Source organism: Eleutherodactylus coqui, chromosome 4, assembly GCF_035609145.1.
Source record: "Eleutherodactylus coqui strain aEleCoq1 chromosome 4, aEleCoq1.hap1, whole genome shotgun sequence".
NCBI lineage: Eukaryota > Metazoa > Chordata > Amphibia > Anura > Eleutherodactylidae > Eleutherodactylus > Eleutherodactylus coqui.
In genome coordinates, this window is record NC_089840.1 from 2,652,544 (window position 1) to 2,669,258 (window position 16,715).

Below are 16,715 nucleotides of genomic sequence, written 5' to 3' on the forward strand. Positions count from 1 at the left end.
TTTGGTATATTTTAGGTTCTTTTCATGCTCGTCAATCAGGATATTTCTGATTTTTAGTCTAGCTTCTCTAATATCTTTGCTCATGGAGGGAGAAAGATTGGAATGAGTGGTTTTTTCTAGATTTTTTAATTTATCTGTGGCGTCTTTTAGAAGTCTGTTTTTTCTTTTTTGTATATGGACCCCTGCTGGATCATTATGCCTCTGATAACTGATTTATGCGCGTTCCACAGTGTGAAACGGCATATATCTGTGGAGTCATTGTGGTGAAAGTATTCCTCTATAGCCTTTCTTATTTTATTTTGGAACTTTGGAATCTTCAAGAGAAAGGTGTTATTCCTCCAGGAGTTAGGGGAGTGTACATGTGGGCCTAGTTTTAGTTTCAGTGATATCGGAGCGTGGTCCGACCACGTTGTCACTCCTATAGTGGCATCAAGGGTTTTGTTTAAGATTTGGAAATCCCCCAAAAACATGTCTATTCTAGATGAAGATGCATGTCTGAATGAATAGAATGTGTATTCCCTGGAACCAGCGTTTAGGGCTCTAAAAATGTCATACAGATCATTATCACGAATCCAAGAGGCCAGGCTTATGCCTCTATTTTTCCTCAAATGGCTGGAGTCCAGGGCAATGTCTGCTACTGCATTGAAATCCCCACATATTATTAATGATCCCTGTTGGACCATCTTAATTTTCCTTGTCACTCTGTTCAAGAATCTGATTTGTTTGGAGTTGGGAACATATATATTGACCAGGGTGACAAGGAAACCATCAATTTTACATATCAATATCAGATATCTACCATCGCCGTCCTGGATCTCTTCTATCAGCTGGAAGTCCACCGAGTTTTTCACTGCGATCAGAACTCCTGCTTTTTTCTTCGATGCATTAGCTTGGAAACATCTGGAGAACTTGGGGTGGGAGATTTTCGGCGGATTATTCTTGTTCAGGTGGGTCTCTTGGGCACAGAAGATATCTGCTTTAGATAAGATAGTCTCTATCCATAAAGCCGATCTTTTATAAGGGGAGTTTAGGCCCTTAAAGGTGTTGTCTCGCGAAAGCAAGTGGGGTTCAGCACTTCTGTATGGCCATATTAATGCACTTTGTAATATACATCGTGCATTAAATATGAGCCATACAGAAGTTATTCACTTACCTGCTCCGTTGCTGGCGTCCCCGTTGCCATGGCTCCGTCTAACTTCGGTGTCTTCTTGCTTTTTTAGACTCGCTTGCGCAGATCTATCTTCTCCATTCGGCTCGTCTCGGCATCACCGGCATTTTGGCTCCGCCCCCTTGTACGCGTCATCGCGAAGCTCCGCCCCCGTCACATGTGCCGATTCCAGCCTCTGATTGGCTGGAATCGGCACATGTGACGGGGGCGGAGCTTCGCGATCGATTACGATCTTCAATGTCCACCATTTTGTTCTTTAGGAACTCGACCTCCTCTTCTAGTTTGTAGTGGGCATCTATTAAATCATTATGCGAGCTAGTGATCTCCCCAGTCTTGTTTTCAAGATGGTCGACCCTTCCTTCTATATCATTTAGAGAGGTATATATTTTTGCGTTTATTTCTGTAAAATCTTTTTTAATGGAGCTTTTCAGAGCTAAGACCATGTCTCTTATGAAGCATTCTGAGGCCGTTTGGTCTGAGCATGTTATATTTAAGAGTGGGTCTGTGTCTTCAGAAATCTCATTTACAATCTGTGTGAGACTGTTTGGGTTTGGGTAAATGGAATCCCTTCTGGGGCGCCTCTTTTCTGGGCTAATGCTGGGGGAGCTGGAGCCTCTTTTTTCTGCATTTTGTGCAGGTAGGCGCTGTGTTGGTGATTGGGGGAAGATGGCGTCTGTTTTCCCGCTTCACTCCCCTCCTCCTCTTCCCTCTGAGGTGCCGACATTTCCTTTCCCCCTGTGTCATTAACTGCAGGGGTGTCACTGCTGTGTGAGGGGTTTGTGGAGCGGATTGGGAGCTGTGAGACAGGGTAAGAAGTATTCAGCTTACCACTCCCACTCTCAGTTGGTCCCGGTTGTCCTGATGTCGGCATCTCTCCGTCTCCCTCAGCGCTGCTAGAAGTCGGCTCCGCTGCTGTCTCTCCTTCTGCCCCGTGCGCCGGATAGAAATCGGTGAGGCGCTTCGGAGCTGTTTTCCCCGTTCTCCTCCGGGATGTCATTGTGATCAGGGACAGTTTCCACCTCTCTGCTGGCTATGAATGTTCCTCGGCAAGCTTTTGGTTGCTGATAATATAGGCTAGAGCACGGAGCAGCTCAAAATGCGGCCGCCATCAGCTCCTTCAGGCCACGCCCCCAACATCATGTATTTTTTAATGGCTAACAAAAACCTAGCCTTGTTCTACATTTCCTAGTTACCTAGTTCCTGCCTCCTGCTCCTGACCCAGCCTTTGTTCCTGATTGCACTTCCTTTATAAGCCTAGCCCTGCCACTCCTCCAGTGCGTGATTATTGAGCTCACAGCCTGTAATCAAGTCCAACTGCAACCAGCTCCTCTGCTACTGCAACCGTGACCACCTGCTACCAACGCAGCTTCCACTTGACTAAGATTCCTAATTCATCCTCTGTACTGCAATGGAGACCACCTGCTAATGACTCTGCTTCCTCTCCACTACTCTACAGTCTGGCTTGGCTACTACACCTGGGATTCAATCCACCACCGGTAAGACCTTACAAAATAATCACGCCCAAAAATGGAGTCCGTAGTGACCACTCTCAGGAAACAAGTCACAGAACTTCAGGAATTTTGTGCCTCCCATTAAGAGAAGGTTGTTGGTATGCAATGGGAGATCGAGGGGCTACAGAGGCAGCTCTTGGAGATGCACAACTTTGCGCCAGATGTCCGCATACCACTGCCTGGCTTTGTATGCCTCCTGGATGGCCATCCTGATCCATCTTACAATAGTATTCTTAGATGCGGTCTTTCCTCTGCCTGGCCCCTGAAATTGGACAAAGAGGTTATTATCCTTCCAAAAGGAATGGGTAGCCTCTAGATCTGCCCTCCTGATGTCTAAGCTATGGAATTCTTCCTCTCTGTCATTACGGGGTTCTTGAAAAAAGAGGGTGGGGTAATTACCTGCTCTCTGTGGAATTTAAACATGACTTTTGGAAGAAAAGCGGGATCTAGATTAAAGATGATTCTACAGTCTTGTATCACCATATGTGGCTCTACACAACATGAAGCCTGTAATTCCCCCACTCTCTGTGCCGAAGTTATAGTGACTAGGAGAGAGACTTTAAGTGTAAGCAACCTTATGGGGAGTTGGAAGAGGGGTTCAAAAGGGTGGCTTACAAAAACTATTTAGGACAAAATTTAGGTCCCATGTAGGAAAGATTTCCCTAATAAAGGGCCGAAGTCTGTCAGCTCCTTAAAGGAACCTGCGGACCCAGCGATGCTCTGCCAAAGGAAAATCCAAACAGGATCCTAATGCTGCCACCTATACTCTAAGGGTTCTTGGGTTTAGACCCTTTTCAAGGCCCATCTGCAGAAATTTCAGAATTATAGGTATATCTATACTCGGGACCTCACTCAGATCTAAATTGCAGTACTCCGAGAATTTCTTCCACGCTTTATTGTAAATGGCTGTGGTTACTGGTTTGCGGCTTTTATTTAGAGTAGTGATTACTTTTTGTGAGAACTCTTTTCCCCGAACTATTATGCCTTCAGCAACCAGGCTGCTCAGTCTTTCGACTCCCGAGTACGTTAGTGGACCCTGGAAAAGGAGATCTTGCTCGACTGGCAGTTGAAGTGAACCCTAGATTTCTAGGGCCTTCAATAGGGAATACCAAGGTCTCTTGTCCCACATGGGGGCAACTAGGATTACCGCTGCCCGGCTGACCTGAACCTTTTTGAGGATGTATGGGAGCAGTGGGAAGGGGGGGAAATGTATACGCCAAGTCTATGTCCCAGTTCTTTAGATGGATTACTTTGAGGGATAGCACCATGGATTCCGCCCAGCGTAGTATCCTTGCCACTAACTGTTGGAGGTGCGGGTGTCGTGTTTCACCCTGGTGACGAACAAACGATAAGGCTGTCATGTTATCAGTCAGGATTTTAACATGCCTTCCTTTAAGGTGTGGTTCTGCCACAGAGAGGGTGTCCCATATTGCCCTTAGCTCCCTATAATTGGATGAGCATGTGGCTATTCGAGAGTCCCAGGTTCCCTAAAAAGTTATGGCTGCTATTTGTGCTCCCCACCCAGTCTTGCTTGCATCTGTCGTGACTGATATAGAGGGTTCTATCCATGTAAGGAAAGATGAGAATTTGATTTCTTCTAAAGTAGGCTATCATTTCTATCACTACTTTCGTGAAGATTCTAGGGGCAATAGAGATACCGAACGGTAGAGCCATAAATGGGTAGTGATAGACTACACCGCCTATTTGTAGAGAAAACCTCAGGTATTTGTAATGAGCTCTGGCTTTAGGGACGTGGTAGTATGCGTCTTTAAAGTCTATGGTGCACATGACGCTGTCGGGATCTATTAGAGGTACGATGGACCTGAAAGTTTCCATTTAAAAGTTTCCATGTAGGAAATACATTTGTTTAGAGCTTTAAAGGGGTTGTCTCGCGAAAGCAAGTGGGGTATACACTTCTGTATGGCCATATTAATGCACTTTGTAATGTACATCGTGCATTAAATATGAGCCATACAGAAGTTATTCACTTACCTGTTCCGTTGCTGGCGTCCCCGTCGCCATGGCTCCGTCTAATTTCGGTGTCTTCTTGCTTTTTTAGATGCGCTTGCGCAGATGGGTCTGCAGAGCACGAAGCCCTTAAGTCCTGTATCTCAGAGTCTCTAGCCAAACGACACATCAGGCCGTCCAGGTCCCCTGCCGGGGCAGGTCTCTTCTTTGTAGAGAAGAAGGATGGGACATTGAGGCCTTGTGTGGATTATCGGGCTTTGAATAAAATTACAATGAAGAACTTGCCCCTGATTTACTGAATCAGGTGGTAGGGGCTGTGACGCTCCGGGGGGTTTAAACACCAGGCAAACAACAACAGTCCGTTCGTGTTTGCTTATTCACCCGAGGTTATAACATAAGCAGCTGGTATCCCAGTAAAAGTGAAAGAAATCAAAAGTCCTTCAAGTTCAATGCAGTAAGTACTAGTCCATAGCAATAATAATAATAATAAACTTTATTTGTATAGCGCCAACATATTCCGCAGCGCAATAAACCATATAGCAGCGGTGGTTCTGCTTCAGGCAGCTTTTACCATCTTGAAGTGGAGCCTCCTTGGTAGTAACGTCTTAGCAGACCTGTGAGTAGTTCCTCTAGTCAGTAGTAGCGGGGACAGGGATCTCATCAGCCTCCGGGGAAGACAAACTCCTGTTTAATCTTTCACAGTGCACATGTCTGAAGCTCTCAGTCTCTCAGTCACACAGTCTCTCAGTCTCACAGTCTCAGTCACACAGTCTCAGTCACACAGTCTCTCAGTCTCACAGTCTCACCGTCTCACAGTCTCACAGTCACACAGTCTCACAGTCTCACAGTCACACAGTCACACAGTCTCTCAGGCGCACAGTCTCTCAGGCGCACAGTCTCTCAGTCTCACAGTCTCACAGTCTCACAGTCACACAGTCACACAGTCTCACAGTCTCACAGTCACACAGTCACACAGTCTCTCAGTCTCTCAGGCACACAGTCTCTCAGGCACACAGTCGCACAGTCTCTCAGTCTCACAGTCACACAGTCTCTCAGTCGCACAGTCTCTCAGTCACACAGTCTCTCAGTCACACAGTCTCACAGTCTCACAGTCTCACAGTCACACAGTCACACAGTCTCTCAGGCGCACAGTCTCTCAGGCGCACAGTCTCTCAGTCTCACAGTCTCACAGTCTCACAGTCACACAGTCACACAGTCACACAGTCTCACAGTCTCACAGTCACACAGTCACACAGTCTCTCAGTCTCTCAGGCACACAGTCTCTCAGGCACACAGTCGCACAGTCTCTCAGTCTCACAGTCACACAGTCTCTCAGTCTCTCAGGCGCACAGTCTCTCAGGCGCACAGTCTCTCAGGCGCACAGTCTCTGAGTCACACAGTCTCTCAGTCACACACCACCCTGCTCAGCAGACTGACTCCTGTTATATCCAGCAGGTGTCTGAGCTCCACCTGGTTCCCTGGTTCAGGAGAAAACCTGTACTGGCGAGAGGATGCGAGGCCTACATCACAGAGATGAGCAACCTCTGCGACACATACCTTCCATCCCTGACTTCTCCTCTCACCCTGCTACATACCCTCCCCCCGGCGGGGCTGGGCACCAACTGCCATTGAACAATGAACCCTTGAAAGGGCATCTGCATTGCCAGGGCCCACTTGTTTTCCAAATTGGACTTAAGGGGGGCTTACAATTTAATTCGCATCTGAAAGGGAGATGAGTGGAAGACCGCGTTCAACACCCCGTTAGGACATTTTGAATGTCTGGTCATGCCCTTCGGACTTTGTAATGCCCCCACTGTGTTCCTGGCATTCGTCCAAGATGACTTGCTGCAGGGTCTGGGTCTGGGTCAGGGTTTATTGGAAAAGTAGTTTTCCTCCTGGACCAAAGCCCCCCGAACATTTCTTCCTGGATGGTCCTGGGCATCACCAACTTGGTTGATCAGGGAAATACGATGTCATCCATAACTGTAGAGGGGGTAATAACCAGTCACACAAGATGTCACCACTAACTGTAGAGGAGGTAATAACCAGTCACACAGGATGTCACTAATAACTGTAGAGGAGGTAATAACCAGTCACACAGGATGTCACTAATAACTGTAGAGGGGGTAATAACCAGTCACACAGGACATCATCCATAACTGTAGAGGGGGTTGTTACCATGTGGCGGTTGCTGGTCCTCCTTGGGCGGCGGTGTGCGGGGTTCCCCGGTCATGGCGTGTCCCCCCGGCTTGTTGTCCAGTTGCCGGGGGCGCGATGCGTACGTGCATCTGTGAGTGCAGCTTCCATGCACAAGCTCCCTTTCATTATAATCTGTTGGGAGTGGACTGTCTCCCTCTCTCTGCCCCTGGGTGGTGGCTTTTTTTTAAAGGTCTGGCAGGGACTTGCAGTCACTGCCAGTTATTGGTTTCCATCAGTGTGCTAGCTAGTCTGCCTCTGTAGGCCTAGTAAGCCTCTATCAGCTTGTCAGCTATACTTTGCTACCATCTGCCAGGTTTTTCCATCTGCCTCGGTTCTCATTAGTTTGTTCATGTTGGTTATTTACATCTGCTTTTTCTGTGAGTATTCTACTCTTCCATTAGGTACGCCAGCATCCTTTCTCGGTCCCTAGTGAGAGTAGGAACCACTGCTCAGTTGCCCGCCTGTGGTTAGCCTGGAGTGGAGGCAAGAAGGCAGGGACAGGGGTTGTGGGTGAGATGCAGGGTAACCCGGGCTGGCGTATCAAGGGCAGTATACCGTAACATAATAACTGGCCCTTAAAATTGCTCAGCAGTTTTTTTGCTCTCCAATGGAAGCCATGAGTGCCCTCGCAAGACGGTTGCAGGATTTGGTGGTGGTAATCCAAGACCTGTCTGGTCGTATGGTGGCCTAGGACCAGCGGGAGTTAGTGCATGCTTCTACCACCCCTTCGATTCCTGAGCCCAAGTGTCCACTTCCTGAGGTATTTTCAGGGGAGAGCAAGTTTTTTGTTTTTCAGCAGGCATGTAGATTGTATTTTCGGATGCTGCCCCGCTCCTCCGGCTCAGAATCCCAGAAAGTTGGATTGATTACGTCCTTACTTCGGGGTTCCCCCTAGACATGGGCCTACTCCTTACCCGAGAGTTCGGCTTGCCTGCAGTCAGTTGATTTGTTTTTTTAGGAACTTGGAGGTATTTTTGATGAGCCGGACCGTGCGGGGTTGGCGTATCCCATCTCATGTCTCTACGTCAGGGGCAGCAGTGGGTAGAGGACTATTGCTCTAAATTTAGACTGCATGGAACAATAGCGCCCTTAAAGATGTCTATTCGTACTTAAAAGAAAAAATTACCCCCGCGCTCGTGGGTTCCAGCAACAATAAAGGACGCAGTGTCCGTGAGATAACTTTAAATCATTTATTCCTTAGGTAGCAACCTAAGGAATAAATGATTTAAAGTTATCTCATGGACACTGCGTCCTTTATTGTTGCTGGAACCCACGAGCGCGGGGGTAATTTTTTTCTTTTAAGTACGAATAGACATGCAAACAGCCCAACCACGGCTGTAACCCCAGTGCCGCTCTCCGGTGATCGGATTTGGGACTCCAGCGACGTTATAAGCCAGCCAGGATACAAGGTGCCGGTCGACCTTCTAGGTAGGAGGTTTGGTCGAGCACCAGGTGAGTGCTAAAGAGTATCTCACAGTTTTGAAATTTGTTTTGTGTGAGTAGGCGCTGATCCCTGTCTTTGCCCTTAAAGATGTGTTTTTGTTGAGTCTTTCTGACGCGGTCAAGGATCTACTCATTCTCATCCCACCCCCGTGACACTCAATGATGCGATGGAATTGGCGGTCAAAGCTGACAGGAGGCTGAGATCTAGAAAAGAGGAATGTCAGGCCCGTAAGGCTAGGGAATCCGGCAGACCCGCTCCCTCTTCTCCCATGCCAACTTCTGGTGCCAAGCCTATGGAAGTGGATCAGCTAAGTCCCGAGGAACGAGAAAAGCCGGACATCATGTAGCGACCTGTCCTCAGAAGCGGATGCAACATCAGTCCGAACCGGCGGAAAACTTTAGATCCAAGGCGATGTTTGGGAGGGTCACCTAGGATCACAGGTACTCCCTAAGTTGTTGGTGCCCTGTCAGATTGGCTTCCGGAATTTAATTCGGGGTCTGCCGCCAATTTGAGTAGTTTAAGTTTTGTCAGACCTCTGATGACTGAATTCTCGGCATTAAAGATTCCCATATGCTTCACTAGTATTGATTCTATCATCTGTCTGCAGGGGTTGTACAATGGAGGACTCCCATGTTACAGTTCACTGTGGGTGTTCTTCATTCTGAGAATCTGTCGTTCTTGGTTATGGAAAGGATGTCCGTTGATGTAGTGCTTGGTATGCCCTGGTTGGCACTGCACAATCCCCGATTTGATTGGTCCACTTGGGAATTGACACTTTGGGGGTTCTCCTGTCATAGTCACTTAGCTACTATATCCATGTGTTCAGCAGATACTATACTTATTTTGGAGTATTTGATTTTCATGATGTATTTTCCAAGAATCTGTCGGAGACTTTGCCTCCCCATAGGGAGTGGGACTGTGGTATTGATTTGATCCGACAGTCCCATCCCTAAGGGAGCCATTTTCAATTTGCCTGGGCGTGAGCACGAAGCCCTTAAGTCCTATATCTCAGAGTCTCTAGCCAAACGACACATCAGGCCGTCCAGGTCCCCTGCCGGGGCCGGTCTCTTCTTTGTAGAGAAGAAGGATGGGACATTGAGGCCTTGTGTGGATTATCGGGCTCTGAATAAAATTACAATGAAGAACTTGCCCCTGATTTACTGACTCAGGTGGTAGGGGCTGTGACGCTCCGGGGGGTTTAAACACCAGGCAAACAACAACAGTCTGTTTGTGTTTGTTTATTCACACGAGAGGCTATAACATAAAACAGCTGGTATCCCAGTAAAAGTGAAAGAAATCAAAAGTCCTTCAAGTTCAATGCAGTAATTACTAGTCCATAGCAATAATAATAATAATAAACTTTATTTGTATAGCGCCAAAATATTCAGCAGCGCAATAAACCATATAGCAGCGGTGGTTCTGCTTCAGGCAGCTTTTACCATCTTGAAGTGGAGCCTCCTTGGTAGTAACGTCTTAGCAGACCTGTGAGTAGTTCCTCTAGTCAGTAGTAGCGGGGACAGGGATCGCATCAGCCTCCGGGGAAGACAAACTCCTGTTTAATCTTTCACAGTGCACGTCTGAAACTCTCAGTCTCTCAGGCGCACAGTCTCTCAGGCGCACAGTCTCTCAGGCGCACAGTCTCTCAGGCGCACAGTCTCTCAGGCGCACAGTCTCTCAGGCGCACAGTCTCTCAGGCACACAGTCTCTCAGGCACACAGTCTCTCAGTCACTCAGTCACACAATCTCTCAATCACACAGTCTCTCAGTCACTCAGTCACACAGTCTCACAGTCTCACAGTCTCACAGTCTCACAGTCACACAGTCTCACAGTCACACAGTCACACAGTCTCACAGTCACACAATCTCTCAGTCTCTCAGTCACACACCACCCTGCTCAGCAGACTGACTCCTGTTACATCCAGCAGGTACCTGAGCTCCACCTGGTTCCCTGGCTCAGGAGAAAACCTGTACTGGCGAGAGGATGCGAGGCCTACATCACCGAGATGAGCCACCGCTGCGACACATACCTTCCATCCCTGACTTCTCCTCTCACCTTGCTACATACCCTCCCCCCGACGGGGCTGGGCACCAACTGCCATTGAACAATGAACCCTTGAAAGGGCATCTGCATTGCCAGGGCCCACTTGTTTTCCAAATTGGACTTGCGGGGGGCTTACAATTTAATTCGCATCTGAAAGGGAGATGAGTGGAAGACCGTGTTCAACACCCCGTTAGGACATTTTGAATGTCTGGTCATGCCCTTCGGACTCTGTAACGCCCCCGCTGTGTTTCAGGGTTTTATGAACGCGGTCTTCCACGACTTCCTGGGGGTATTCTTGGTCATATATCTAGATGACATTCTGGTGTACTCCCTAGACTGGGATCCACATGTGCGGCACCTGAGGCTGGTTCTGACCCGTTTGCGTGAGTATCAACTTTTTGTCAAGTTGGAGAAATGCAATTTTGGTCCTAAACAAGTGTCTTTCCTTGGTTATGTGAGTCTGATAAAGTGGCAGCAATCTCCCAACGGATCAGACCAGATAACCTGAAAGCTCTCCAGTGGTTTTTAGGTTTCGCAATTTTTTACCATAAATTCATTAAGAGTTATTCTGTTATTGCTCACCCCCTGACCGATCTTACCAAAAAGGGGGCCGACTTGATAAGATGGTCGCCAGAGGCCCTAGAGGCTTTTAGTTGTCTCAAAAGGGCGTTTACTGCTGCCCCGGTGCTAGTACAGCCTGACGCACGGCGACCGTCTTTCATTGAGGTCGATGCGTCTGAGGTGGGGGCAGGGGCTGTATTGTCTTAGGAAGTCAGCGGGAAACCTGTTATAGTCCTTGTGCGTTCTTCTCGCGGAGGTTTAGTTCAGCGGAGCGTAACTACGACGTGGGTAATCGTGAGTTATTGGCAACTAAGTGGTCTCTAGAAGAGTGGCGTCACCATCTTGGGGGGGCTAGGCATCCCATTACCGTGTATACTGATCATAAAAACTCGGTATATCTCACCAATGCTAAGAGACTCACGGCTCGGCAGGCCAGGTGGGCGTTGTTTTTCGCCAGGTTTAACCTCGCCATTACATATATTCCAGGGGAGAAGAACGTGAAGGCAGACGCCCTCTCACGGAGTTTCGGTTCGCCGGAAAGTGAGACAGTGGCTCCCGAGAATATCTTGGCACCTTGGATGGTGGTAGCAGCTGTAGAATCTGATCTCGTTCCTCATCTACAAAATTGTCAGCAGGACGCTCCCTCGGGGGTGCCGGAGGGCAGATGGTTTGTGCCAGAGACCTTGCGTCTCAGAGTCATTGAAGAGTCTCACTCGTCTGTTCTCACAGGCCATCCGGGGGTTCAGGGGACCCTGGATCTTTGTACTAGACTCTACTGGTGGCCAGGCATGTCTCGGGAAATCCGCAACTTTGTTAAGGGATGCTCTGTCTATGTACGCAGTAAAAGTCGTTGTCCGGAGGGGCCTCTGAGACTGTTACCGGTAGATTTTATCACCGATCTACGTGAGTCTCAGAAGTTCACCACGATCCTGGTTGTTGTTGACCGTTTCTCACAGATGGCTCATTTCGTGGCGTTAAAGAAGCTTCCTTCTGCGATAGAATTTGCCAAGATTTTTGTAAAGAAATCATTCCCCTACATGGGGTTCCCGAGAACATCGTATCTGATCGCGGGGTTCAGTTTGTGGCGCAGTTTTGGCGTGCCTTCTGTAGGAACCTGGGAACGTCGCTTTCCTTCTCTTCAGCGTTCCACCCGCAAACTAATGGTCAGACGGAGCGGAAGGACCAGGATTTAGTGCAATATTTACGGTTGTTCGCTAGTGAGACGGCTCATCGGTGGGCAGAGTTCCTGCCGTTGGCAGAGTTTGCACTAAACAACCGCCCTTGTTCCACCACTGGGGTATCCCCATTCCTTTGCGTATATGGTCAGCATCCTCGCTTCCTTACAGCGATCCCTACTCCGTCTGTCTGTCCTGCAGCTGATGTCCCCACAGATGCGCTGCAGGGGGTATGGAGAGAAGTACAGAAGAACCTGGAAGCTGCGGGGCCCCGTATGCAGTTGCGTAATGGGAGGAGTCTGTCAGTATCTGAACCGTACAGGATGGGACAGAAGGTATATTTGTCGTATAGAATCTCATTGAAGGTTCCGTCCCTGAAGCTGGCGCCGCGTTACGTGGGCCCTTTGTCATCACGCGGGTAGTAAATCTGCTTGCTTATGAACTTGGTTTGCTACATGGAGGGCTCACAGGGTGTTCCACAAGTCATTATTGGAGCCTTTAGTCCCTTCGGCAGCAGTGGCAGCGTGTCCTCTGCTGGACGGCCCCCGTGGCAGCGTGTCCTCTGGCGGACGGCCCCCGTGGCAGCGTGTCCTGTGGCGGACGGCCCCCGTGGCAGCGTGTCCTGTGGCGGACGGCCCCCGTGGCAGCGTGTCCTGTGGCGGACGGCCCCCGTGGCAGCGTGTCCTCTGGCGGACGGCCCCCGTGGCAGCGTGTCCTCTGGCGGACGGCCCCCGTGGCAGCGTGTCCTCTGGCGGACGGCCCCCGTGGCAGCGTGTCCTCTGGCGGACGGCCCCCGTGGCAGCGTGTCCTCTGGCGGACGGCCCCCGTGGCAGCGTGTCCTCTGGCGGACGGCCCCCGTGGCAGCGTGTCCTCTGGCGGACGGCCCCCGTGGATCTGTAATAGCACCTGTTATAATAAAGCCCGTCCTTCTTATAGCGACACGCCGGCTTTCCGTCTCGCCGGCCGCACAGACTTTGCCTCGTGCTGTAAATGCTGTGGTGTTTCGCAGCTGTGGATATGTAACAGCGAACCGCATCAAACCCGCCCGCCGTGACCCCGCCGGGGCCCCCACCCGCTACGGGTTATTAACACAATTGTCGGTGACACTCCAATGTTAGCGGCACGCTGCAGGTTGGGGCTCCGCAGTATTCGGGTGAGGCTCTGTAAGTCTCATTGATAAACCCCTTTAAATATAACACAAGCGGTAAGAGCCTACACTGCGCCGACACCTCTGCTGCTCTCCACTCCGCTCCAGAAACAACCTGCTGCACTTGGGGCTCTGAACTACAACTCCCATGAGCCCGGCGCATCCTGTACTGCAGCGGGGATTCATGGGACTTGTAGTCACCCGACTCCCACGGCCGTCACAATGACTTATATAGTTCACTCGGGATGAACCGCATCACCGCCGCGCAGGAATAACAATGCAGAGTCTTCCGGGCTTGATCTTATACCCTTCTCTTCGCTCATGAGGGCTTTTACCGATATCATTCACGGACGGATTTTGCACCTATGTTGAGCGGTTCAGATCCCTGACTGCAGCAGGATAGAGCGAGGTTGTCAGGAACTACTTGACATCGGAGGAGTCTGTAGGCGGAGGTAGTTCTGAGAAACCTGAGTACTGAACCGGAAGAGGCGGAGTCAGTGCTGGAGTGAGCAGCTGTGAGGAGGCCGCGCGGAGGAGGACTCTAGAGCCGGCATGGCGCTGCAGCCTGTGGCCAGCCGCTCCAGAGAGCCGGCGGAGTCAGGTAACCCGCGGCGCCAGCAGGGGGCAGCAGCAGCTGTGTGCGGCCTCTGCTGCCAGCGACCAGTTACACCGCCCTGTAATCCGGTACAAAGTTCTGGTGGTCCGGCGCCGGACTGTGAGCTGACCGGACCGGCCCCGGACTGTGAGCTGACCGGACCGGCCCCGGACTGTGAGCTGACCGGAGCGGCCCCGGACTGTGAGCTGACCGGACCGGCGCCGGACTGTGAGCTGACCGGACCGGCGCCGGACTGTGAGCTGACCGGACCGGCGCCGGACTGTGAGCTGACCGGACCGGCGCCGGACTGTGAGCTGACCGGACCGGCGCGCCGCTCAGTATAAACACGCTGTGTCTGATAATCCGGCGCCGTCCTGGAAACGCCGGAGTAACAGAAGTTTGTGGTCTCGGAAAGTCGAAGGACTAACGTGTTAGCGGCACTACAAGTCCCAGCATCCCGCCGCTCCGGCTTGTACTTGTAGTCCGCCGTCCTGCCGCTGCGCCGTACATAATTCTCGCCGGGGCTGCTGGGAGTTGTGGTTCTCCGGCGTGTTTCCGTGTCGGACCGCGGGTCGCCTGCGTGATGCTGCCGCTCGGTGTCAGTGCAGCCGCGGTCGTCCCCCACCCTCTGCTTGCTGTCAGTGCAGCCGCGGTCGTCCCCCACCCTCTGCTTGCTGTCAGTGGACGGCGGCCGGCCGTGGCGCAGTGTCCGGTGCTGCAGGGTGTCGGCCGTGACTCCCCGTCCCGCTGAATGTCTGATGCCTTTGGGGACCTAACCCCTTAGAGTCGCTGCGCCGTCCGGTGTGGACACCCCTTGTGGGTGGCATGGGGGTGCAGCGGTCTACGGCCGGGCAGCGGGCAGCTCTGTCACCCCCCCGGGGGTCTCTGCGCCGGACCCCACTGACACTCCTCTGCTGCCCGGTGTCGTCTGAAGTCCTCGCAGCGTTCTGGGAGTGGGCGGAGTCCCCGTGACGTGCGGCGGCGGTTATACTGCTTACTGGCGCCATCTTGGGGTGTAACCCGTTATATCTGGGAGGGAAGCAATGTCGCCACCATTATGGCGCCCCCATTATGGCGCCCCCTCTGACCGGCGGCGGGTTGTGCTGTGGCATCTCCGCTGCGTCTTATTGTTGTGTAACGTTCTGATAATTCGCCTTCGCGTTCTGAAGAAAAGCCGCAATGTTCTTGGGCAGAGCCGGCGCGGTCCCTACTTCTGCGCATAGTTATTGTCTGTGAATAAGCCCTTCGGATACCATCCGGGATGTGCGCTCTGGACCCTCGGGGAGCTGCAGCCCCAGCGGTGTCCGTCCTGCGGCCCTTGTACCGGCGCGGTCTGTGAATAAGCCCTTCGGACGTAGTCCAGGATGTGCGCTCTGGACCCCTCGGGGAGCTGCAGCCCCAGCGGTGTCCGTCCCGCGGCCCTTGTACCGGCGTGGTCTGTGAATAAGCCCTTCGGGTGCAGTACAGGATGTGCGCTCTGGACCCCCGGGGAGCTGCAGCCCCAGCAGTGTCCGTCCCGCGGCCCTTGTACCGGCGCGGTCTGTGAATAAGCCCCTTACATGCAGTACAGGATGTGCGCTCTGGACCCTCGGGGAGCTGCAGCCCCAGCGGTGTCCGTCCCGCGGCCCTTGTACCGACGCAGTCTGTGAATAAGCCCCTCACATGCACTCCAGGATGTGCGCTCTGGACCCCCGGGGAGCTGCAGCCCCAGCGGTGTCCGTCCCGCGGCCCTTGCATCGGCGCGGTCTGTGAATAAGCCCCTCACATGCAGTCCAGGATGTGCCCTCTGGACCCCCCGGGGAGCTGCAGCCCCTGCAGTGTCCGTCCCGCGGCCCTTGTACCGGCACGGTCTGTGAATAAGCCCTTCGGATGCAGTCCAGGATGTGCGCTCTGGACCCCTCGGGGAGCTGAAGCCCCAGCGGTGTCCGTCCCGCGGCCCTTGTACCGGCGTGGTCTGTGAATAAGCCCCTCACATGCAGTACAGGATGTGCGCTCTGGACCCCCGGGGAGCTGCAGCCCCAGCAGTGTCCGTCCCGCGGCCCTTGTACCGGCGTGGTCTGTGAATAAGCCCCTTACATGCACTCCAGGATGTGCGCTCTGGACCCCTCGGGGAGCTGCAGCCCCAGCGGTGTCCGTCCGGCAGTCCTTGTACCGGCGCGGTCTGTGAATAAGCCCTTCGGATGCAGTACAGGATGTGCGCTCTGGACCCCGGGGAGCTGCAGCCCCAGCGGTGTCCGTCCCGCAGCCCTTGTACCGGCGCGGTCTGTGAATAAGCCCTTCGGATGCAGTACAGGATGTGCGCTCTGGACCCCCGGGGAGCTGCAGCCCCAGCAGTGTCCGCCCGCGGCCCTTGTACCGGCGTGGTCTGTGAATAAGCCCTTCGGATGCAGTGCAGGATGTGCGCTCTGGACCCCCGGGGAGCTGCAGCCCCTGCAGTGTCCGTCCCGCGGCCCTTGTACCGGCGCGGTCTGTGAATAAGCCCTTCGGATGCAGTACAGGATGTGCCCTCTGGACCCCGGGGAGCTGCAGCCCCAGCAGTGTCCGTCCCGCGGCCCTTGTACCGGCACGGTCTGTGAATAAGCCCTTCGGATGCCATCCGGGATGTGCGCTCTGGAACCCCGGGGAGCTGCAGCCCCAGCAGTGTCCATCCTGCGGCCCTTGTACCGGCGTGGTCTGTGAATAAGCCCCTCACATGCAGTCCAGGATGTGCGCTCTGGACCCCCGGGGAGCTGCAGCCCCTGCAGTGTCCGTCCTGCAGTCCTTGTATCGGCGTGGTCTGTGAATAAGCCCCTCACATGCAGTCCAGGATGTGCGCACTGGACCCCTCGGGGAGCTGCAGCCCCAGCAGTGTCCGTCCCGCGGCCCTTGTACTGGCGCGGTCTGTGAATAAGCCCCTTACACGCAGT

The 16,715-nt window shown here is 52.5% G+C and overlaps 1 protein-coding gene across 1 annotated transcript in view; it reads left to right on the top strand.

The window, feature by feature from the left end:
* The first annotated feature begins 13,693 nt into the window (after positions 1 to 13,693).
* Positions 13,694 to 16,715, top strand: part of BRWD1 (bromodomain and WD repeat domain containing 1) — a 123,346-nt gene continuing 120,324 nt past the window's right edge. The window contains exon 1 of the mRNA XM_066598957.1: positions 13,694 to 13,815. Within this exon, the coding sequence (XP_066455054.1) occupies positions 13,767 to 13,815 (49 nt within the window). The 5' untranslated portion in view covers positions 13,694 to 13,766. The remainder of the gene's footprint in view (positions 13,816 to 16,715) is intronic.